This window comes from Mobula birostris, chromosome 19, assembly GCF_030028105.1.
Source record: "Mobula birostris isolate sMobBir1 chromosome 19, sMobBir1.hap1, whole genome shotgun sequence".
Lineage (NCBI taxonomy): Eukaryota > Metazoa > Chordata > Chondrichthyes > Myliobatiformes > Myliobatidae > Mobula > Mobula birostris.
The window spans coordinates 2271091-2294580 of record NC_092388.1 but is presented as its reverse complement, the minus strand read 5'-3'; the positions used below and the strand labels follow the sequence as shown (position 1 = coordinate 2294580).

The window sequence follows — 23490 nt, the reverse complement described above, 5'->3', positions numbered from 1 at the left end:
TTGGCAGCAACTACAGCCTTGAGTGTGTGGATAGGCCTCTATCAGCTTTGCACATCTGGACACTGCAATTTTTCTCCATTCTTCTTTACAAAACTGCTTGCATGGGGATTGCGAGTGAACAGCCCTTTCATTTCCAGCCACAAATTTTCAATTAGATTGAGGTCTGGACTCAGACTTAGCCACTCCAGCACATTAACTTTGTTTTTAAACCATTCTTGTGTAGTTTTAGTTCACGCTTAGAGTCATTGTCTTGCTGCATTCATGTTGCCTTCCAGGGCCTGCTGCAGTGAAGCATCCCCACGGCATGATTCATGGTACGGATGGTGTTTTTAAGTATGTGCAGTGTTTGGCTTACAACAAACAGTGTTTTGTCTAATGACCAAAAAGCTCAGTTTAGTTTCCATCACACTATAGAACCATCTTCCTGCTGACTTCAGTCTCCCCAGTGCCATCTGGCAAACTCTAGCCGAAATTTCATGTGAGATTTTTTCAACAGTGGCTTTCTCTTTGCCACTCTCCCGTAAAGCTGCAATTGGTGAAGCACCCGGAAAACAGCCACTAAAGCTTGTAACTGCCCCAGAATTGTCATAGGTCTCTTGGTGGCCTCCCTCACTACTCCCCTTCTTGCATGGTCACTCAGATTTTGAAGACTGCCTGCTCCAGGCAGATCTAGAGCTGTGCCATATTCTTTTCTTGATTGACTTAACTGTACTCCAAGGGATATTCAGTGATGGAAATTTTCTTGTATCCATCTCGAGTTGTGCTTTTCACGGGTTGCTTGGAGTGTTTTTTTGTCTTCATGGTGTAGTTGGACCTTCCAGATACAGGTGTATTTTTACTACAATCAATTGAAACATCTTGACTGCGCACCGTGATCTCCATTTAACTAATTATGTGACTTCCATCTGTGATCTGCTGTGTTGTTGTGGGAGTGTCGACAAAAATCGACACGAGCATAATTACTTGTAACGTACACTTTATTCCAATCGCAAACAAATGGCAATGTATATATGAAAAAATTGTCACCCCCAAAAACGTAGTAACATACAACGTAACCCTTAACAGTCTGGGTGAATTCTGCCTAATGAAATTAAGGAGTCCCTACAGTGTCATATTAGAGCAGGTGAATACTTATGCAATCAATTATTTTGTGTTTTATATTTGTAATTAAGAAAGATCACTTCGTAGAGATCTGTTTTTACTTTGACATGAAAGTCTTTTTCTGTTGATCAGTGTAAAAGTAAACAAATTATATCCACTGTGATTCAGTGTTGTAAAACAATAAAATATGAAAACTCCCAAGGGTGGGTGAATACTTTTTATAGGTACTGTACCTCATCTTGAGTGCCAAGATTGAACCTTCTTGACCAACTTCCAGTGTGGTACCATATCAAAGACTTGCAAAGTACATGTACACAGCTCCCTCATTCTCATGGTTTCCTTTCAGGATACCATAAGTCCATAGTTCTGGTGTGAAGTAGTAAAGAGTTTCAAGACAAAACGTGAGAAATAGGAGCAAGAGTAGGCCATCTGGCCCATCAAACCTGCTCTGAATTCCAGTGAGTACAGTCCCAGGTGATTCAATCTGTCCTCATAGTCTAACCCCCTCATCTCTGGAATCAACCTGGTGAACCTCCGCTGCACTGCCTCCAAAGCCAGTATATCCTTCCTCAAGTAAGGAGACCAGAAATGCACGCAGTACTCCAGGTGTGGCCCTGTACAGTTGCAGCATAACCTCCCTGCTCTTAAATTCAACCTCATTAAATTCAACAGCATGTAGTTTTATGTATTGGTGCCAACTTTCTATTCTATTTGAATCTGTCTTCAGGACAACACATCACACAATCACTTTGGAACCACCAATAGTTCCCAGCTGATCTGTCAATCCCACTTACTGACAGCACTTGCAACTACACGGCCCTCTATCGGTCAGCAAGAATGGCAAAACTTCATTGAAACGTGAGTAGGAATAATTAAAGCTAAATTTCAAGCTAAAAATAAACGTATTGTAAATCTGCAGCTGTTCTGTGGTACTAATTGTTGAGACAGTTTCTTTTTGCATTATATGTCAATGATTTGGATGATGGAATTGATGGCTTTCTTGCAAAGTTTGCAGATGATATCAAGATAGATGGAAGGGTGGGTAGTTTTGAAGTAAAGAGACGAGATTAGGAGTATGGGCATTTACTTTGGTTTAAAAAATACACAATGGTTAACTATTTTGTAAATGGAAAGAAAATACAAAAAAATGAGGTGCAGAGGGACTTGGCAGTCCTTGTATAGGATTACCTGAAGGTTAATTTGCATTGAGTCTGGGGTAAGGAAGGCAAATGCAGTGTTAGCATTCATTTCAAGAGGATAAGAATATAAAAGCAAGGTTGTAATGTTGAAACTTTATAAAGCACTGGTGAGGCCTCCCTTGGAGTATTGTGAGCCGCTTTGGGCCCCTCATCTTAGAAAGGATGTGCTGAAACTGGAGAGGGTTCAAAGGAGGTTCACAAAAATGATTCCAGAATTGAATGGCTTGTCACTTGAAGAGTGTTTGATGGCCTGTATTCACTAGAATTCAGAAGAATGAGGGGTGACTTCATTGAAACCTATCGAATGGTGAAAGACCTTGATAGAGTGGATGTGGAGAAGATGTTTCTATGTTAGTAGGAGAGTAAGACCAGAGGACACAGCCTCAAAATAGAAGGGCATCCTTTTAGAACGGAGATGAAGAAGAATTTCTTTAGCCAGAGAGTGGTGAATCTGTGGAATTCTTTGCCACAGGCATCTGTGGAGGCCAAGTCTTTATGTATTTTTAAGGCTGAGATTGATAGATTCTTGATTGTTCAGGGCTTGAAGGGATTGGGGAGGGGGGGAGGTAAGAGAGGCAAATTGAATTGGCCTTGGTGAAATCGCAGAGGAGATTCGATGGGCCAAATGGCCAAATTCTGATCTTCTATCTTACGGTCTTAATGGTGTGCTCAGGTATAAAATTAAAACCAACACACATAAGGACAATCTAAAATAATGCTAGCTAGAGTACTTTATTTAAACCAGAATGTTATAAAAATATTAACTACAAATATGCTATTGCTTAGAGCATTTTGTTCCTTCATTATTTTTGAACATTATGCATCACTAATCGAAATATTAAGGGTTGTAAGATAGCTTGTTCAGTCCTACAGGGGCATCATAACAACAAATATAGAACGTAGAGTGTACAGCACAGGAATAGGTTCTTCAGCCCTTACTGTTGTGCAACTATGTGAAATGATTTCTGTCTATTTACTAACAAAACAAAATCTGCAGATGCTGGAAATTCAAACAACACACACAAAATGCTGGAGGAACTCGGCAGACCAGGAAGCATCTATGGAAATGAGTACAGTCGACATTTTGGGCCAAGACCGTTCAGCGGGTCCTCCTCCTAAAGAACCAATCAATCTCCACTTTAAATATACCCAATGACTTGGCCTCCACAGCCATTTGTGGCAGTAAATTTTATAGATTCACTGCCCTCTGGCAAAAGAAATTCTTCCTCATCTCTATTCTGAAGCTCTGGCTGTTGTTTCTGTCCTGAGGCTGTGCCAACTGGACCTAGACTCACCCGCTGTAGGAAACATACTCTCCACATGCACTCTCTAGGCCTTTCAATATTTGATAGGTTTGAATAAGATACCTCTCATTCTTCTAAACTCCAGCGAGTACAGGCCCAGACCCATCAAATGCTCATATGTTAACCCTTTTATTCCTGAGAAACCCCTCTGGAACATCTCCATTGCCAGTACACTCTCTATCTTTTTTTTAAAAAAAGGCCCAAAAACTGTTCACAACACCTTAAGTGTGATCTGACAACTGTCTTGTAACACCTCAGCGTTACAACTTTGTTTTTATATTCTTGTCCTCTTCAAATGAAATCTGATGCAGCATAATTTGTAAAATGTACTTTTTAACCTTGCAGAATTATTTGACAGCAAAATATATAGTTTCTGTGGGGATTCAAAATTATAATTTATCCAATTTATTTCCAATTCTGCGAAGAGTGTGACACAAAATACTTACTTCCACCACACCCCTTGAATCTTAAGGCACTTTCATTCTGCAGCTATTTTCGGAAGAATATAAGAGTCAATTGCACAGTATACAAGCCTCTGATTTGCAGCAGAACAATGCAATCCCATTTCTCTCAGTGGAAATAAAAACAGCATGTTGCAAACAACTCATGGATGAGGCAGCAATTGTGATAAAAGCAAAATGTTCAAAGTTTCAGATCCAAAGAACTATACATGAGACAAATACAACTTGGCCTTCAATTCTAGAGAAGGTAGGGAAGGATCAGAGGGTGAGACCGGATGGGTTAATGTGGCATCAAACATAGAACAGTACAGCACAGGAACAGGCCCTTCGGCCAGTTAGATTACTAATCATAAGACTACAGGAGCAGAATTATGCCATTTGGCCCATCAAGTCTGCTCCATTAACAAACCTTCGCACTGGGATACTAGTCCCCTTCCAGTTCAGGTGCAACGTGTCCCTTCTGAACAGGGAACACCTTCCCTGGAAGAGAGCTCAATGATTCGAAAACTCTGCTGTCCCTCCTACCCCAGCTCCTTAGCCACATATTAAAACTGTCTAGTCATCCTAGCTCTAGCCTCACTAGTACAATGCACAGTAGCAATCCCGAGATCACAACCCTGGAGGTCCTGCTCTTCAACATAGCACTGAATGCCCTATGCAGAACTTCATCACTTGTCCTATCCATGTCATTGGTACCTACATGAACAACTTCTGGCTGTTCACCTTAAGAATGCTGAGCACTCGATCAGAGATATCTCAGACCCTGGCACCTGTGAGGCATTATACCATCCAGGAATCTTATTACATAGAAACACACATAGAAAATAGGTGCAGGAGTAGGCCATTGGGCCCTTCGAGCCTGCACCGCCATTTATTATGATCATGGCTGATCATCCAACTCAGAACCCCGCCCCAGCCTTCCCTCCATACCCCCTGACCCCCGTAGCCACAAGGGCCATATCTAACTCCCTCTTAAATATAGCCAATGAACTGGCCTCAACTGTTTCCTGTGGCAGAGAATTCCACAGATTCACCACTCTCTGTGTGAAGAAGTTTTTCCTAATCTCGGTCCTAAAAGGCTTCCCCTCTATCCTCAAACTGTGGCCCCTCGTTCTGGACTTCCCCAACATCGGGAACAATCTTCCTGCATCTAGCCTGTCCAATCCCTTTAGGATCTTATACGCTTCAATCAGATCCCCCCTCAATCTTCTAAATTCCAACGAGTACAAGCCCAGTTCATCTAGTCTTTCTTCATATGAAAGTCCTGCCATCCCAGGAATCAATCTGGTGAACCTTCTTTGTACTCCCTCTATGGCAAGGATGTCTTTCCTCAGATTAGGGGACCAAAACTGCACACAATACTCCAGGTGTGGTCTCACCAAGGCCTTGTACAACTGCAGTAGTACCTCCCTGCTCCTGTACTCAAATCCTCTCGCTATGAATGCCAGCATACCATTCGCCTTTTTCACCGCCTGCTGTACCTGCATGCCCACTTTCAATGACTGGTGTATAATGACACCCAGGTCTCGTTGCACCTCCCCTTTTCCTAATCGGCCACCATTCAGATAATAATCTGTTTTCCTATTTTTGCCACCAAAGTGGATAACTTCACATTTATCCACATTAAATTGCATCTGCCATGAACTTGCCCACTCACCCAACCTATCCAAGTCACCCTGCATCCTCTTAGCATCCTCCTCACAGCTAACACGGCCACCCAGCTTCGTGTCATCCGCAAACTTGGAGATGCTGCATTTAATTCCCTCATCCAAGTCATTAATATATATTGTAAACAATTATTCTCACCCACAAAACCTCCTGTTCCCCTAATTAACAAATCTCCTATCACTGCAGCGTGCCTTTTCTTTCCCCTTGCCTTCCGAGTCACAGAGGCAGTGCCGCTATGAGTTCAGTCTGTTTGGTACCACCCCCACCCCCCCCACCGTAACATTATCCAAACTGATATACCTGTTGTTGAGGGGGATGGCCAAAGGGGTACTCTGCACTGGCTCCTTAACCTGTCACCCCTTTAGTCTCCTGAATGATCTGGAGTTCATCCAACTCCTTAACACAATTTGTAAGAAGCTGCAGCTAACTGAACTAACTAAACTCTTCTGCCTACACAATGTCCATATCCTCCTAGTTTCCTCACATATATATGCCTATGTTTCCTCTTTGTGTTTTTGCTTCCTGCTACCCTTGTGGGTGTCAATGTGAAGATCATTACCACAGGTTCGCAGTGACTTGGAAAGAGAGAAAAGATCAGGCAAAAATTCACAGCGATATTACTCATTTTAAGATTGGCTATTTTTGAGTATTAAAAGGGTGAAAGCTAAAAAGTGCTTCAGAATTAATTACTTTTAAATATTAAACAATTTCTCCCATTGGTTAGCCAGATAAACAGCAAATCTGAATGGCAAAGATGGTCTTTGCAGCAAAAATAGAGAATTATTAAAGAGAATAACTATGCATAATCAAAGCACAAGCTTGTAATATCCACTGGAGCTTTAATCACCTGCCCTTTGAAATTCTTTATTGACTCAATTGTGCCTTTTTTTGTTTTAATTCATACAAATAATATGCAGTGGTATAGTGTGCAATTGAACCTATCTGACATTTCACTCATTATAAGACATTCCAGGCCTGTAACTTTTCTGTAGACCAGCAACTGAGTAGTTATTGCATGCCTCTTTTCCCCCATTTTTGATCTCAAATACAATATTAGTTCCTATTCCCAGGTTTGCAGCTTTTGTTCCTCTATCTCAGGGGTTCCCAACCATTTTTATGTCATGGACTGATCCATTGGGAATCACCGTGCTCTAAGTGATTGCTGATCTGCTGCTGAAGGTGCCAAGGGAAAGGCAGGATAGCTCTCACTCAATCACATTTCCGCATAACATGGATCATTTTAGTTGGAGCACATTGTCACTCTGCTGGCTGCAGCAATGATTGTCAGCAAAAGTACTTTCCTCCATGGCTGAATATTAACTTTGCTTTTTTTCTTTTTAAAAAAGGTACGAGAATTTCCGAAGATCAAGAGATCGCAAGCAGAGTGCAGTCATTGTTAAGGCTGGACAAAGAGTTACTCTGGCATAAGAATTTACTTTTTAAAACTCTATTCAAGAACATATCACAAGTGGACTAGAAACCAAAGTTAATCTGAAAGATACTTTCAAGATATTATTATCATTGCTGCTTTAACTTAACACAGATGTATTTTTTATGGGGATGGGGGTAATGTGGGCTTGTAATCCAATCTAATTATTGTTTTGTAATTAATTGCCTTTCACTAGCAGTGTCTTGCCCAATTAATTTTTACTTTGGATGTGAAAGAAATGTCACCACTTTGTATTTCAAATTATTTGCAAGGTTTAGCTCAGAGGGAGCTACTTACTCCATTCCATTAAGGGCACAAACTGAGTCCCTGATCGATATATAAATCAATTTAAACCTTGAAAATTGATCAGTTACTTACCATTACATTAAACAGTATTTATTCATCTGGATTTTGTCATCGTAATGGCAAAATCATTAGCCTTAGCTGACATAATGGAGAGCTATGCAAGATTCCACAAGTGCAATTTAAATGCAGGAATTCTGGCATTGCCAACAATAATTTTGCCCTATTCTACAAATTCAGGGGAAATTAATTGTTTGAACATAATTTAGCTATTGGCAAAGTAGTCCTACAGTAGACTATTGCATTTTATTCTGAGAGATTTTTAATATGAAACTGTAAAATCACAAAAAAGTAATTCTATTTACATAAATAATTGAATTATGTTCTAAAAAGCTAATTAAATGATTTTTCCTTCCTGATTTGATGCTTGAGCACTCTTTTATTGATTAGCTGTTCAGTGACCTTAATGACATTATAACTACTTCATTGTAAATATCCTTGCACTGATGCATTACTAGTCAGGCAGAAGATCATGACAGTTCTCCGTCAGAACAGACTGGAGAACTCAACTAGTGAGGTGTTAAGGGTGCAACTGAGGAATAAGAAAGGTGTGAACTCATTAATGGGGCTATATTACAGACCACCCAACAATCCTAGGGACTCAGAGAAACAAATTTGTAAAGAGATTGCAGACTGTTGCAAGAAATATAAGGTTGTTATTGTAAGTGATTTTAACTTTCTACGTATTGACTGGGAATCCCTTATTGTAAAAGGACTAGATGGGATAGAGTTTGTCAAATGTGTTCAGGAAAGTTTCTCTCATTACTCTGTGGAAGTCCCAATGAGAGTGTGTGTGACACTTCATCTGCTATTAGGGAATGAGGTAGAGCAGGTAACATAACTTTGTGCAGGGGAACATTTTGCATCCAGAGACCACAATGCCATTAGCTTCTAAATAAAAATGCAAAGAGGTAGGTCTGGACTGCAGGTTGAGATTCTAAATTGGAGAAAGGCCAATTTTGATGGTATCAGAAATGATCTGGCAAGTATGGATTGGGACAGGCTACTTTCTGGTAAAGGTGTACTTGGAAAGTGGGAGGCCTTCATGAACAAAATTTTTGAATGTCACACTAGGCAAACAGTGCGTGGAGTTGGAGGAGGTACTTAATGAATATCTTGCTTCATTATTCACCACGGTAAAGGACTTTGGCAATTGTGGAGATGACTTACAGCAGACTGAAACACTTGAGCATATAGACATTAAGAAAGGGGATGTGCTGGAACTATTGAAAAGCATTAAGTTAGATAAATCACCGAGACTGGATGAGATATACTGCAGGCGATTGTGTGAAGCTGAAAGATGGTTGTAGTTGGGAGCTGAATGTCCAAGGTTACACGTTATATCAGAGGGATAGGAAGGTAGGCAGAGGTATTTGTGTGGCACTACTGTAAAGAATGGCATCAAATCTGTAGAAAGATATGACATAGGATCAAAAGACGTTTGAATCCTTGTGGGTTGAGTTAAGAAACTGCAAGGGTAAAAGACGTTGATGGCAGTTATACACAGGCCTCCCAACAGTGGCTGGGAGGTGGACCAATGGTTACAACAGGGAATAGAACAGGCAAATCAAAAGGGCAATGTTATGGTAGGGAGATTTTAACATGCAGGTCAATTGGGGAAATCAGATTGGTAATGGATCCCAAGAGAGTGAGTTTGTTGAATGGCTAAGAGATAGGTTTTGAGAGCAGTTTGTCATTGAGCCCAATAGGATATCAGCTATACTGGATTGGGTGTTATGTAATGAACCGTAAGTGATTAGGGAGCTTAAGGTACAAGAACCCTTAGGAACCAGTGATCACAATATGATTGTGTTCAACTTGAGCTGTGATAAGGAGAAAGTAAAGACTGATGTAGCAGTATTTCAGTGGAGTAAGGTATCACTACAGTGGTATGAGAAAGGAGTTGGCCAAAGTAAATTGGAAGGAGATGCTGGCAGGGATGTCAGCAGAGCAGCAATGGTGTGCGTTTCCGGGAAAAATGAGGAAATACTCAAATAGTAAAACAGTACAACCGTAGCTGACAAGGGAAGTCAAAGCTATTGTAAAATCAAAAGAAAGGACATAAAACAAAGCAAAAATTAGTGGGAAGATAGAGGATTGGGAAATTTTTAAAAACCTACAGGGAGCAACTAAGAAAATCATTAGAAGGGAAAAGATGAAATATGACAGCAAGCTAGCAAATAAGTGGATAGTAGAAGTTTTTTAAAGTATGTTAAATATAAATGAGAGTAGATATAGGACTGCTAGAAAATGAGGCAGAAGTAATAATGGGGGACAAGGAGATGGTGGATGAACTAAATGAATATTTTGCATCAGTCTTCCACTGTGGAAGACACTAGCAGTATGCCTATGCTGTAGTGTGTGAAAGAAGAAAAGTGGGTGCAGTTACTGTTACAGGAGAGACGGTGCTCAAAAAACTGAAAGACCTAAAAGTCACCCAGACCAGAGGAACCGCACCTCGGGTTCTGAAAGAGGTAGTGTTAGAGATTGTGGCGGCATTAGAAATAATCTTTCAAAAATCATTGGACTGTAGCTTGGTGCTTTAAGAAAGGAGGAAGGCAACAGAAAGGAAATTATAGACCAGTTAGCCTGACCACAGTGGTTGGGAAGATGTCAGAGTCAATTGTTAAGGATGAGGTCATGGAGTACTTGGTGACACAGGACAAGGGAAAACCCTGCCTGATGAACCAGTTGGAATTTTTTGAGGAGATTACAAGTACGATAGATAAAGGGGATGTACTGGATGTTGTATATTTGGACTTTCAGAAGGCCTTTGACAAGGTGCCACACATGAAGCTGTTTACCAAGTTGAGAGTCCATGGTTACAGGAAAGTTACTAATGTGGTTAGAGCATTGGCTGATTGGTAATAGGGAGCGAGTGGGAACAAAAGGATCCTTTTCTGGTTGGCTGCCAGTGACTAGTGGTGTTCCGCAGGGGTCGGTCTTGGGACCACTTCTTTTTATACTGTATACAAATGATGATAGAATAGATGGCTTTGTTGCCAAGTTTGCAGATGATACAAAGATTGGTGGAGGGGCAGGTAGTGTTGAGGAAACAGGTGGGATGCAGAAGGACTTAGACAGATTAGGAGAATGGGCAAGTAAGTGGCAAATGAAATACAATGTTGGAAAATGCATAGTCATACACTTTGGTAGTAGAAATAAATGCGCAGACTATTTTTGAATATTGAAAGGCTTAGACAGAGTAAATGTGGAAAGGACAGAGGGGCACCCTTTCAAAACAGGGATGCAGAGAAATTTCTTTAGCCAAAGGGTGGTGAATTTGTTGCCACATGCGGCAGTGGAGGCCAGGTTGTTGGATGTATTTAAGGCGGGGATTGATAGGTTCTTGATTGGACATGGCATCAAAGGTTGCCAGTAGAAGGCCAGGAACTGGGGTTGAGAAGGATAGGGAAAAAAAGCATCAGCCGTGATTGAATGGTAGAGCAGACTTGATGGGCCAGATGGCCTAATTCTGCTCCTATGTCTTACGGAAGTGAGAGTAGAGACCGCTGAGCCTCTGGCAATGATCTTTACATCATCAATAGGGACAGGAGAAGTGTCAGAGGATTGGAGGGTTGCAAATGTTGTTCCCTTGTTCAAGAAAGGGAGTAGAGATAACCCAGGAAATTATAGACCGGTAAGTCTTACTTCAGTGGTGGGCAAGTTGTTGGAGAGGATCCTGACAGGCAGGATTTATGAGCATTTGGAGAGACACAATCCGATCAGGGATAGTCAGCATGGTTTTGTCAAGGGCAGGTTGTGCCTTAACAGCCTGATTGAATTCTTTGAGGTGGTAACAAAACACAATGATGAAGGTAGAGCAGTGGATGTAGTGTATATGAATTTCAATAAGGCATTTGATAAGGTTCCCAATGCAAGCCTCCTTCAGAAAGTAAGGAGGCATGGGATCCAAGGAGACCTTGCTTTGTGGATCCAGAACAGAAGGCAAAGGATGATTGTAGATGGTGAAGGGCCTTGATATAGTGGATGTGGAGAGGATGTTTCTCAGGATGGGGATGTCTAAAGTCAGATGACACAGGCTCAGAATAGAAGAGCGTGCTTTTAGAATGGAGGTGAGGAAGAATTTCTTTAGCCAGAGAGTGGTGAATCTGTGGAATTCTTTGCCACAGGCAGCCGTGGAAGCCAAGTCTTTATATACATTTAAGGCTGAGTTTTATAGATTCTTGATTGGTCAAGACTTGAGATAAGGGGGGAAGGCAGGAAATTGGGGCTGAGAGGAAAATCGGATCAGCCATGACGAAATGGCGGAGCAGACTCAAGGAGCCAAATGGCTAATTCTGCTCCTATATTTTATCTATATCTCAAACAAAATGCTGGAGGAAGTCAGCAGGTGAGACAGCATCACTGGAAAGGAATAAACAGTCGACATCAGTCTCAATACACCAGGATTTCAAATCCTTACCATAAATTTATTCTCCTTAACAATAATAATAGCTGCTTCCTTAATTAAAGAATGTGTCCCATCAGGAATAAACCTCATGAACTCAATGAGGTTTATTACCTCCTAAATACTGAAACTTTGTATTTCCTCAGTTTCCCACAAAATGATTATTCAAACATCCTTCAACTGGTCCCCTTCCCTTCCAAAACAGAACTTTCAAACTTCATCATCAACATCCACAAAGTAGAATTTTTTTTATTGTACTAGAGACTTCTTTTATTGGAAATCTTCCTTACCAGCATTCACTTTCAGAAGATTTTTTTCTGATCCAATGCTTATATAAATGGATAAAAGCCACTTCCATCTAGATGTTTAACCTTTATGTCTCTATTATCTCCTGCAAATTTCCTTGCAGGACAGGATTGCCAAGCTTTAGCAATATTTAGTTAAGCATTCCACAAATTGACCATTATAAAGCTGCAGAATAAAGAGGACTTCTGATATGTAGCTGGCTCATAGCTCAGATAAATGAGCTTTTATTTTTAGCATTATGGGGCACGGAATGTGTTGAATGAATATTAAAAAAAAAACTGAACTGGAAATCCGGATCTTCACAGATTAACCTGGAGGGACAAAGAAAAGGTGAAACAAAAACATAAGCAGCAAACCAGAACAGAAAACGTCCAATAAAATATAAAAAACTACATCATTCAAAATGTAGCTCAACAAAAAAGCAACACAGAATAACATAATCACCAGCACAATTCATTCATAAAGTATTTAAAATATCTAGCTAAAGTTAGGCTCCTTATCTCAGCATACAAGGTATGCTTAACATCACAACTAAAAAACAAAATCATAAAAATACAAATACTAGAATTTCTGAAATACTAAAATATTTCTCTGTGTAAACTTTGCTGGAAGGATGAAAGGGTTCAATATCCCCTCACCTGTTTCTAATCAAATATCTAAAGATTAGTCATGGGCAATAAGTTACATAACACTGGAAGCAACACATTATGTACAAAAGGTTTCATTTTATAACAAATCTACAGTTGCATTTAAAAAATCAGGATAACAATCTGATCTGGCAAAAGAAACTAGTTCAACTCTTCATACTGAGAACATGATGTGTAACCCTATCAATTGGCTGAATAACCAATCGATCACTAGGATGGAAGTCCTTGCATACTGTCTTGCCTTCACTACAGTGGGTTAATAAGCTGTTAAGTTGTGTAAATAGTGATTGAGAACAGAGTCCATTCCACAGTCTATTCCATTCAAGTGTAGCACAGTTCAGAATCCAAAATGAGCTTAAATTGACAACTAACAGCTATAAGAATTTTTAAGATTGCCACCACTATTAAGATAGATGTGGGCCATTCATGCATTCTGATTTGGACAATTTCTACTTAATTTAAAAACCATATTTTAAGGTTATGTTTGTTTTGCTCATTTTTAGTTAAAAATAGCTGACGGCTACTTTCAGGTGAAAAGGAATTGTTTCAGCCTATTGCATGACTAAAGAACTTCTGAATCACACTAGTCAGCATGACACAGAAGGAGGGTTTGTAATTCAACAGTTAACAGTTACCAGAAAGGAATGACATACGTGAAAGATCAGCTGTATTGGTCCTTTGGCTGGGATGAAAAGATAATGTCTGTAGAAATACCAATTCTGTGACTGAGGAAATGACAATGACCACAAGAAATGGTGACAAGCCCTGGCTTTAGTTTTTTTTTAAGTAGTGCAAGAGCACTCTTAGCCAATTACATCCCACAATGCATCCTGGATCATAATTGACAAAACAGAAGACTTGACTTGGGTTTCAATCTCACAAACTGTCTTCTAATTCCTTCAAGAAGACAAACAATAATTATGCTGGTTAACTAATTAGCACAGTTCCAAGTGATAGAAGAGGGAGATATTTAAAGGCATAGTGGAAGCCATCCAGAATTGCAGTTTACTGACCAGCCACAATAGCTCTAACACTAAAGTTGTCTACCTCACTCTTTAGCATATCTGCCAGGTAGTGCTGGAGGTTGTCATGCAGCATCTTGGCATTCGCCATTGCACTGAAAGCTCTATACAAATGCAAGACATTTTCAAAATTGGGATAAAGTAACTGATAAATGTTTATCCTTAGAAAACAGAATCAAGAACAGTCATCATCATCTTTGCTCTACTGTGAATGCCTGCAAGGAAATAAATCTCAGGGTAGCATATGGTGACATGTACGTATTTTGATAGGAAATTAACTTTGAATTTTTGAACTACTTGATAATGATAATCAACTTGCAATCTGCTTTTTCAGAATAGTAAATACACAGGGATTGCCTATATTCAGCTTGAACTCAAATGACACAGGCAGAATTGGTGACGAGATAAAATGGTGACAATTCAAGGCCAGAGATCAGCTTAAGTTGTTCTTTACAAATATCAAATGGGAGGAGGACTCGCTACACTTTTGGAATAGACTGTAGCTACGTATTAACTGCTAACACCTTCTAAAGGATTTCATCATCTGCAAGTATTGCAGAAATTATACATCACTTGATGCAAACCTTCAGGTGAAACATTCAAGAGAGATTTAGTTAACCAATAACTTTATGGCCAATTAGAAGTTTGAAATCTGAAAAAAAGAATTTACTTTGCATCAGAAAAGCTTAAGACTTGAATATATGTCTGTAAACTAGATACTTGAAGGCAAATAAGAATTTCATTGCAACTTATTTTCCTTCACTTGATATGTATGGATACAAACACCATCTGTAAAAAGTTAGAAAAAAATTAAAATAAATTACATTTATAAGAACACTTTCCCTTCAGTTATTTATATAAAATGCCAAAATAGTGTACTATAAACAAAATCTAGAAAGAATATAAAGGCATGAGATAAAACAGAGCTTTCCTGCCTCTGCATCTGATGTGATAATGTTATTCAATTGTTATTGAAGCAACCAAGAAAAGATTTAATCCTCAATGTATTAGTACACCCAATTAACCGGGACCCATTGTGGCTCGATAAAGAGTTTTTCTATTGCAGTCTGTAGCTTCTGAAAAGCCTTGTCCAAGTTATCATTGACAATGGTCAAATCAAAGTAGTGGCTATATGCTCGCTGAATTCGAGCACTTTCATCTACTGTCTTTTTCAAGTCTGTGTCCTGCAAAAAAAAAGATAAATAAATAACCGCTAAACCAAATAGCTCATTTTTTGTATATTAACTTCAAAATAGGTTATTGATTAACTTCAATATGAAACGTGAAAAATGCATAAGATGGGTATGGAGAAAAAACAGAGTGAAAAGACAGTTACAGAGGGAAACATGCTCCATGACACAGAGTGAAAAGACAGTCACAGAGGGAAAACATGCTCCACAACTCAGTTATAGTCACTCCATGACACAGAGTGAAAAGACAGTTACAGAGGGAAAACATGCTCCACAACTCAGTTACCAAAGATTAATAATATGATTAAAATATCAATTCGAAAATCAACTTTACAGAACAAGTTGCGCTGACCGGACACAATAAACGTAAATGTAATGGGGTAATAGCAACAGTTTTCTGTACATCAGCCAAAAAGTGAAATAAAATAGTATGGATGTCAAAATTGAAAGGTGTGAAATTTTAAGGAGCCCTTACTGTTAGAAGTTTAGTTGTGATGCCAGCATCAATGACAGCTTTGTGCATGGCACGAAGTGTTTCTAATTCAGGAGCAGCAACAAACACAATATACGGCATAAATTCAGCTGTCTTCAATATCTTCAGTGCCTGCAAGTAAATCAAACACATTAAAGATGTATGGCAATGTATTGTTATGTTTGCTTGCCAAGAACTACTGATGAGACATGAAGCCAGGAGATAGGACAAAGCCAGAACTCCAAATACTCCTTTATTCAATAAAACCATGCAACTACAAAATCTCAAATATAAAACTCAACTGTACATCCCAAAGCACGACTATTTAATACCCAGTATATAAACAAGCACGAGGAACAAATTGAAAGACATTTAATATAGCAATAGATCACTGAACCGGAACTGAGCTGGGGTCTTACTCAAAATGAGTTAACTTAAGGCTAATCTTAGGGGTAATATTCCTGAATGGTGGGGTAATTGAAGGAAGCAAACACGAGAATTATTCCTATTTCTGACTAGTAAACTCTGGCTGGAAAGAGTCAGGTGTGATGCTTTCCATGCTCAAAAGTTTGCTGTCCTGGGATTTCACACATGAAGACAAAGGGAGGTAGGGATGCCAATAAAACCTTCTTCTAGGAGATGTCATCAAGGAGAAATGGAGAAAGTAATCAAGAGCAGAGGGGAAGCAGTGGATTAAGAAAGGGTCACTCTGACCTAATAACTCCCCTTTATTACCCCTTGTCATTTGTTCAACGTATTTCATCAACTGGAGAAAAACAGGAGCTGGTTTACTTAAATATGCCCAGAATGATAGGGTTCCTAATCAATATCTCCTATCTTCACCACTGCCATCATCAAACACATTCTGCTTTGGATTCTTCCAGTTAATTAACACTGAAATAATTAACTGGAAAAATTCATTGTTACATTGATTAGGAGTAGCTTGGTTGGACGGTCCATTGAAACACTGATATTGCAGCTTCTCTTGGATCTATTCATGATTAAAAGGCCAATGTAAAAATCAATTTCTGTCAATTACTTTTGAGGTGGGAGGAAAAGTGATCCAGATTTTATAAATCTTTTAGTTGTGGCAATATTATCAGATTTAAATTCCTGCTTTCCCTCAAGCACTCTTCTGTCATTCTGCAATTAGTCTGGCTAGTTTCATTGCTAAATTGCCAACATATTGAGCTTTCACATTATTTTACCTGTGGATTAATATCCAAAATGCACATTCGTCCTGTGTGAACAACCTCATGGATGGAGTCGATCTTTGTCCCGTAAAGGTTTCCTTCATACTCCCCATGTTCCAGGTATCTGCTAGCTTTTATGTCCACCTCCATTTCTGCTCTTGATACAAATCTGTAAGCATGCCCATCCTGCTCATCATCTCTTGGTTTCCTTGAAGTAACTGCAGTAAATATGAAAAACAAATATTTTAACACATCAAGTAGAAAGTTTTATTTAATTTTGCAAAGCTAGCATGGGTAGAAGCAACATTCTTTGGAGGTGATAGTCACAGTGACATAATATGGGAACAGGCCTCTTGGCTCCAAACTTGCACTGATATCAAGCGCCTATTTAAATTCTTGGAGTAGGTTAAAAGGTTGGCACAACATTGTAGGACAAAGGGCTTGTACTGCGCTGTAGTATCCTATGTTCCATAATACATAATTGGAACAACTTCCAGATTGAAAATCAAAGGTTGATTTACGTGATTATTTGTGTGGTTGTAGTTTATATTGGTCTCCTTCAGTTTTCTGTGTTTTCTTTCTTGTTGCTGATTGGCGGGTTGGGGATTTGATGTTCTTGTGGGAGATACGTAGTTTTTACACAAGTGAGGGTTGGGGATTTGATGTCTGATGCTCTTTTTGGTGTTTTTTCTAGGTGGAGGATTTGTTAGTTTTTTTTGTGTGTGAGAGAGGGGTCTTGGCGTTTGACGTTATTCTCACTGTTCTTTTTCCCTTGTGGGCGATATGCTAGTTTTTTTGCAAGGGAGGGGTTGGGGGGTTTGGGGTTTGCAAGTTCTTGTTTCTTTTTTGGGGGTTGATGTCTTTTCTTTCAACAACCTCCATGGTTTTTCTGGCTATCTAGAGAAGACGAATCTCAGAGTTGTATTCTGCATACATACTTTTTTAATAAACTGAACCTTTGAAGAACAAAAGTCAAACTCGATCGCTGGAGCCCCAAGTCTATGAAACTCTGCAAATCCGCTGCAGAAGTCAAGACCGATGGCCAGTGCCCCAAGTCTGCGAAACTCTGAGTTCGCTGGAGAAGTTGAAGGCTGGAAGTCTGTCCAAGAGTTAGAGGACTGTGTGCATACTAAGAAGAAATTAGGTTTGATTTGCTGTTGTGACTTTGTCACTTGGTATGTTCCGTTTTGTTGTGTTCTGTGTTTTTCTGCCGAGCATGGTGGGCCAGAATCTGTGGCAACTGTTGCAAGCTGTCTCCAGCACGTCCTTAAGGACACTGTTCATTGTATGTGTCGATGTAAATAAATCTGAATCAGTCACATTTCTGCCTCTGCTACTGCATTAATGCTGTCCAATGAAGAACAGCATCCTCTGTGATCAAAACTGTTGAATATCTGGAGGTCTGTGCTTGATGAAACTCCAATGCCTACACTCCACTAACAAGAGCAATAGTAGGTTATATCTAGCCTCTCGAGTTCTGTTTACCATGCAGTAAGATCACGTTCACCTATTCCTGGTCTTGCATCCACTTTCCTGACTCTTTCTCAAAATAATCTAATCCCCTACCTCAACTACCATCCACAGCTGTCTGGGGTAGAGAATTCTAGGGATTTGCAATCCTGAGTGAGGTGAAAATTCTCTCCCTTCCAAATTTAATGGGCAATTTTTTTTTGGTATGTCCCTAGTTTAAGGGAATCATTCTCCCAGTCAAGGTCCTTCAACATTTCCACTCTGCAATGTCCTCCCTTCATCGTGGTTCCCTCTCCTCCTTAAGAAATGTACCCCCTTGATAAAAGTACCAGCTCCTTCCTTGGTTCTACCTATTTTGTCTGATTTTTCCTCTCGAGGCTGTTTTTGGGGTGAAATTACAATTCGTTAACAAACTGTAGATACTGCAGTGTTCCCTAAAGTAAAATAAAATTATCCAGACATTGCTGTTCTGGTTAACTGGCTGGAGTGTTCACCAATATCTTTAACCTCTCAGTTCGACTGTCTGTGGTATCCACATGCTTCAAGCAGGCTTCAATTACATCAGTGCTCAAGAAGATTATGGTAAGTTGCCTCAATGACTATCATCCAATAGCACTTACATCCACTGTGATGAAGTGACTTTGAGAGGTTGTTGATGAAACATATCAACTCCAACTTGAAAAGCAACTTGGATCCACTATAATTTGCCTACATCACAACAGTTCAACAGCAGATGCTATTTCATTGGCTCTTCATTCAATCCTGGAACATTGAAACAGTGAAGGCACTGTTGGCCAGAAGAAACTTCAGTCTAATCAAGGACGGTGGAAGAAGACAAACCTGTTTTCTTTGAAGTTGATTGTGGACACAAGGAACTTCAGGTAATGACCTGCTAAATCGGAAACCATTCTTGGATGAGTACTTACTTATTATGTACAATGCCAGACCTACCACAGAAGCAATCTGTAATCTTGTTAGACTCTGTCTGGGTTGCCTCATTTAACTGGTTTGGACCAGTCAGAGTTGAAAGACTCAAATACACAACGCTGGGGTGGGCAGAACCATGAAACAATGCTGATTGTAGCCCTGTTCAATGACCAGTAAGAAGGTGGCCCAGTTAGGTCAGGTGACCTTGAGCCAATGGGATGGAGATCCGCCAGTTCAATTAATGAGGAACACTATAAGAGTCAGGAGCTCCACATACGCAGGGACGATAACTCTCCAGTAACCAGAGACCAACCATTGCGGAGTAGGAGGACCCCACGGACAGGTGAAGATCGGGACCATGAGGAACACTTGGCCAGCATAGACTCCTCTCCAGGGTAATAACCCTTCTCTTCACTGACTGTTCATGGAGGGTCAATGATCCTAGTAGAGTGCACACAGGCAGATAGCTTGTGAACCCACATGCTTTTTAGTTAAAACAATCAAAGTTACTTGTCTGTAAAAACAGATACTCTGTGCCTCACTAATCATTATTACAAGGGTGATTTTTGTGACAGCGTATACATTAGGATGCTCTTCATTGACCTTAGTTCAGCATTCAATGCTATCACCCCCTCAAAACTAATCAATAAACTTCAAGTTCTAGGCCTCAAAACCTCCTGGTGCAATTGGATCCTCCATTTCCTCATGGTAGACCCCAGTCAGTTTGGATTGGCAACAATGACTCCCTCACAATCTCCATCAGCAAAGGTGCACCACAAGACTATGTGTTCAGCCCCCTGCTCTACTCATTTTACACTTATGACTGTGAGGCTAAGAACAGCTCCAAAGCCATAGTTGAGTTTGACGCAGCATTACCATTGTTGGCTGAATCAAAGGTGGTGGTGACAAATCGCCTTATAAGAGAGAGATTGAAAATCTGGCTGAGCAGTGCCAGACAATAACCTCTCACAATATCAGTAAGACCAAGGAGATGATTATTGACCTTAGGAGGAGAAAACATGAGGTGTTATCATTTCAGAGGATCTGTCCTGGGTTCAATACATAAGTGCCATTATGAAGAAAGTATGGCAGCACCTCTACTTCCTTAGAAATTAGCAAAGATTTGGCATATCATCTGAAAATTTGACAAACTTCTATAGATGTGTGGTGAGAGTATATTGACTGGTTGCAGCATGATCTGGTATGCAAACACCAATGCCCTTGCATGGAAAAGCCTAAGAAAGAAGTTGATTCAGCCCAGTCCATCACGGGTAAAGTCCTCCCCACCACTGAGCACATTTACACAGAGTGCTGTTGTAAGAAAGCAGCATCCATCATCAAGGACCTCCACCATCCAGGCCATGCTCTCTTCTCGTTGCTACCAGCAAGAAGGTACAGGAACCTCAGGACTCACACCAGAAACAGTTATTATCCCTCAACCATTAGGTTCTTGAGCCAGAGGGCATAACTTCACTCTGATTCATTCACCCCAACACTGAACTGTTCCCATTGAACTGGACTTACCTCATCTCAGGTTCTCCATATTTATTGCTTATTTATGTATTATTATTATTGTTTTTCCCTCTTTCTCTTCATATTTGCACAATTTGTTGGGTTTTTTATTTGCATGTTGGTTGTTGTCTGTCCAGTTGGGTGTGATCTTTCATGGATTCTATTTTGTTTCTTGTATTTATTGTGTGTGCCCTTACGAAAAGGGATCTCAGGGTTGTATGTGGTGACATTTAAGTACTTTGATAATAAATTTACTTTGAACTTTGATCATCATGGGGAAAAAAAGTCCAAAAGAAAAAAAAATCAGTTTTGACCATTTATGTATTGGTTTTGTCTAATCTGTGAATGTTTAACTATCAGCAGAGGGGAGAAAACATGTTAAAGCCTAGAAAATTAATTTCAAAATATTATATTCCTAGTCATTACACCTCTGTGAAACCAATTCCTGTAACTTCAGTTACTTCCAAGTCTTCAGACAGATCAATTGCTAAATAAACATTAAAACATGGAAATATTGATTAATCGAGATAACACACCTTTCCGAACCCCAAGGTTTTTTCTAAAACATCTCTAACATTTGGAGAAGCATAATATGATTAGGGATAGCCAGCATGGCTTTGTCAAAGGCAGGTCGTGCCTTACGAGCCTGATTGAATTTTTTGAGGATGTGACTAAACACATTGATGAAGGTAGAGCTGTAGATGTAGTGTATATGGATTTTAGCAAGGCATTTAATAAGGTACCCCATGCCAGGCTTATTGAGAAAGTAAGGAGGCATGGGATCCAAGGGGACATTGCTTTGTGGATCCAGAATTGACTTGCCCACAGAGTAGTTGTAGACAGGTCATATTCTGCATGGAGGTCGGTGATCGGTGGAGTGCCTCAGGGAACTGTTCTCGGACCCCTACTCTTCATGATTTTTATAAATGACCTGGATGACGAAGTGGAGGGATGGGTTAGCAAATTTGCTGATGACACAAAGGTTGGGGGTATTGTGGATAGTGTGGAGGCCTGGCCGAGGTTACAGCGGGATATCGATTGGATGCAAAACTGAGCTGAGAAATGGCTGATGGAGTTCAACCCAGGTAAGTGTGAGGTAGTTCACTTTGGTAGGTCAGATATGACGGCAGAATATAGTATTAATGGTAAGACTCTTGGCAGTGTGGAGGATCAGAGGGATCTTGGGGTCCGAGTCCATAGGACACTCAAAGCAGCTGCGCAAGTGACTCTGTGGTTGAGAAGGCATACAGTGCATTGGCCTGCATGAACCGTAGGATTGAGTTTAAGAGCCGAGAGGTAATGTTACAGCTATATAGGACCTTGGTCAGACCCCACTTGGAGTACTGTGCTCAGCTCTGGTCACCTCACTAGAGGAAGGATGTGGAAATTATAGAAAAGTTGCAGAGGAGATTCACAAGGATGTTGCCTGGATTGGAAGCATGCCTTATGAGAATAGGTTGAGTGAACTCAGCCTTTTCTCCTTGGAGCGACAGAGGATGAGAGGTGACCTGATAGAGGAGTACAAGATGATGAGAAGCATTGATCGTGTGAATAGTCAGAAGCTTTTTCCCAGGGCTGAAATGGCTAACATGACAGGGCACAGTTTTAAGGTGCTTGGAAGTAGGTACAGAGGAGATGTCAGGGGCAAGTTTTTTTTTTTACATAGAGGGTGGTGAATGCGTGGAATGAGCTGCTGGCAACGGTGGTGGAGGCGGATACAATAGGGTCTTTTAAGAGACTCCTGGATAGGTACATGGAGCTTAGAAAAATAGAGGGCTATGGGTAACTTTAGGTAATTTCTAAGTAAGTACATGTTTGGCACAGCATTGTGGGCCGAAGGGCCTGTGTTGTGCTGTAGGTTATCTATGTTTCTAGCTGCAGAGATCAGCAGCAGACACCAAGTAAGAACAAGAAAAAGGAATTCTTGTTCCCAAGCAAACATTCAAAATCTGCAGTTGCAAAGCAAAACTTACATGGGACAGTTGTTCCAAACCGCATGGGATTCATTACGATGAGCCGATTTTTTAAACTCCGTCGTCCCACACCTTGCGCTCCTATCAACACTAGAGTCTTTCTCTGAAATGGTGGCATCCTCGCTACTTCCTCGTAGATCATAATTTCATGCCGATCAAATTCTTGTTAACCAGCATAAACAAATAAAAAAACAAAATCAAATGCTCTTCAGAGTGTATTTTTCTAACAACATGGAAGGCACACAGTGAATTGAAATCACACCGATATAATTCAGAACAACACACGACCTTTAGAAACAATCCCTTATCTTCACTCTGGACACCATGCAGCTTTTCAGACTGAACACCTGAATTCAATTTCAGTTAATAATTTGACTCCCTCAGTACCACACTTTTTCTCAGACATTATTAATAGCTTCTTTTATCTTGCACTCTCACCTTCCCCATCACATTGTCAAAGGTTCCATGACACTGTCCAAGGAGTAGAAAGAGAATTCATCGATCATTTCAATTGATGTTAATTCTTTAATCAATGATTCTTTTCACAAAGGTTTGATCATTTCAATGCCATCTCTAAGGCTCAGCTGTATACAACATGCTTGCCATTTCTCCTTGCCCAGTACAGACTCTTCAACTCGCAATGATGAGCGACTTTTTAACCTACATCAGTCTAACCCTTCCTTTCTACACAGCCCTCCATTTTCCCATCATTCACGTGTCTATCTAAGAGTCTCTTAAATACCCCTAAGGTATCTGCATCTATCACCACCTCTGGCAAGTGATCCATGCACACACCACTAGCTGTGTAATAAAACCTACCTCTGACATCTCCCCTACACTTT

General features: G+C 40.2%; 2 protein-coding genes across 9 annotated transcripts in view; one reads left to right on the top strand and one right to left on the bottom strand.

Annotated features, from left to right (window-relative positions):
- pex1 (peroxisomal biogenesis factor 1) overlaps positions 1-7884 on the top strand; it is an 89448-nt gene extending 81564 nt beyond the window's left edge. For both annotated transcript variants that reach the window (XM_072283110.1, XM_072283109.1), the window contains exons 23-24: positions 1829-1959; positions 7080-7884. In XM_072283110.1, coding sequence (XP_072139211.1) covers positions 1829-1959; positions 7080-7161 — 213 coding nt within the window. In that variant the 3' untranslated portion in view covers positions 7162-7884. The remainder of the gene's footprint in view (positions 1-1828; positions 1960-7079) is intronic.
- A 4555-nt stretch (positions 7885-12439) lies between these two features.
- Positions 12440-23490, bottom strand: part of LOC140212381 (protein PALS2-like) — a 205656-nt gene continuing 194605 nt past the window's right edge. For 6 of the 7 annotated variants that reach the window (XM_072283114.1, XM_072283113.1, XM_072283117.1 and 3 more), the window contains 4 exons: positions 22649-22810; positions 16782-16984; positions 15577-15705; positions 12440-15095 (listed from right to left, as the gene is read on the bottom strand). In XM_072283114.1, coding sequence (XP_072139215.1) covers positions 14919-15095; positions 15577-15705; positions 16782-16984; positions 22649-22810 — 671 coding nt within the window. In that variant the 3' untranslated portion in view covers positions 12440-14918. The remainder of the gene's footprint in view (positions 15096-15576; positions 15706-16781; positions 16985-22648; positions 22811-23490) is intronic. The other variant, XM_072283120.1, reaches the window with a different exon arrangement.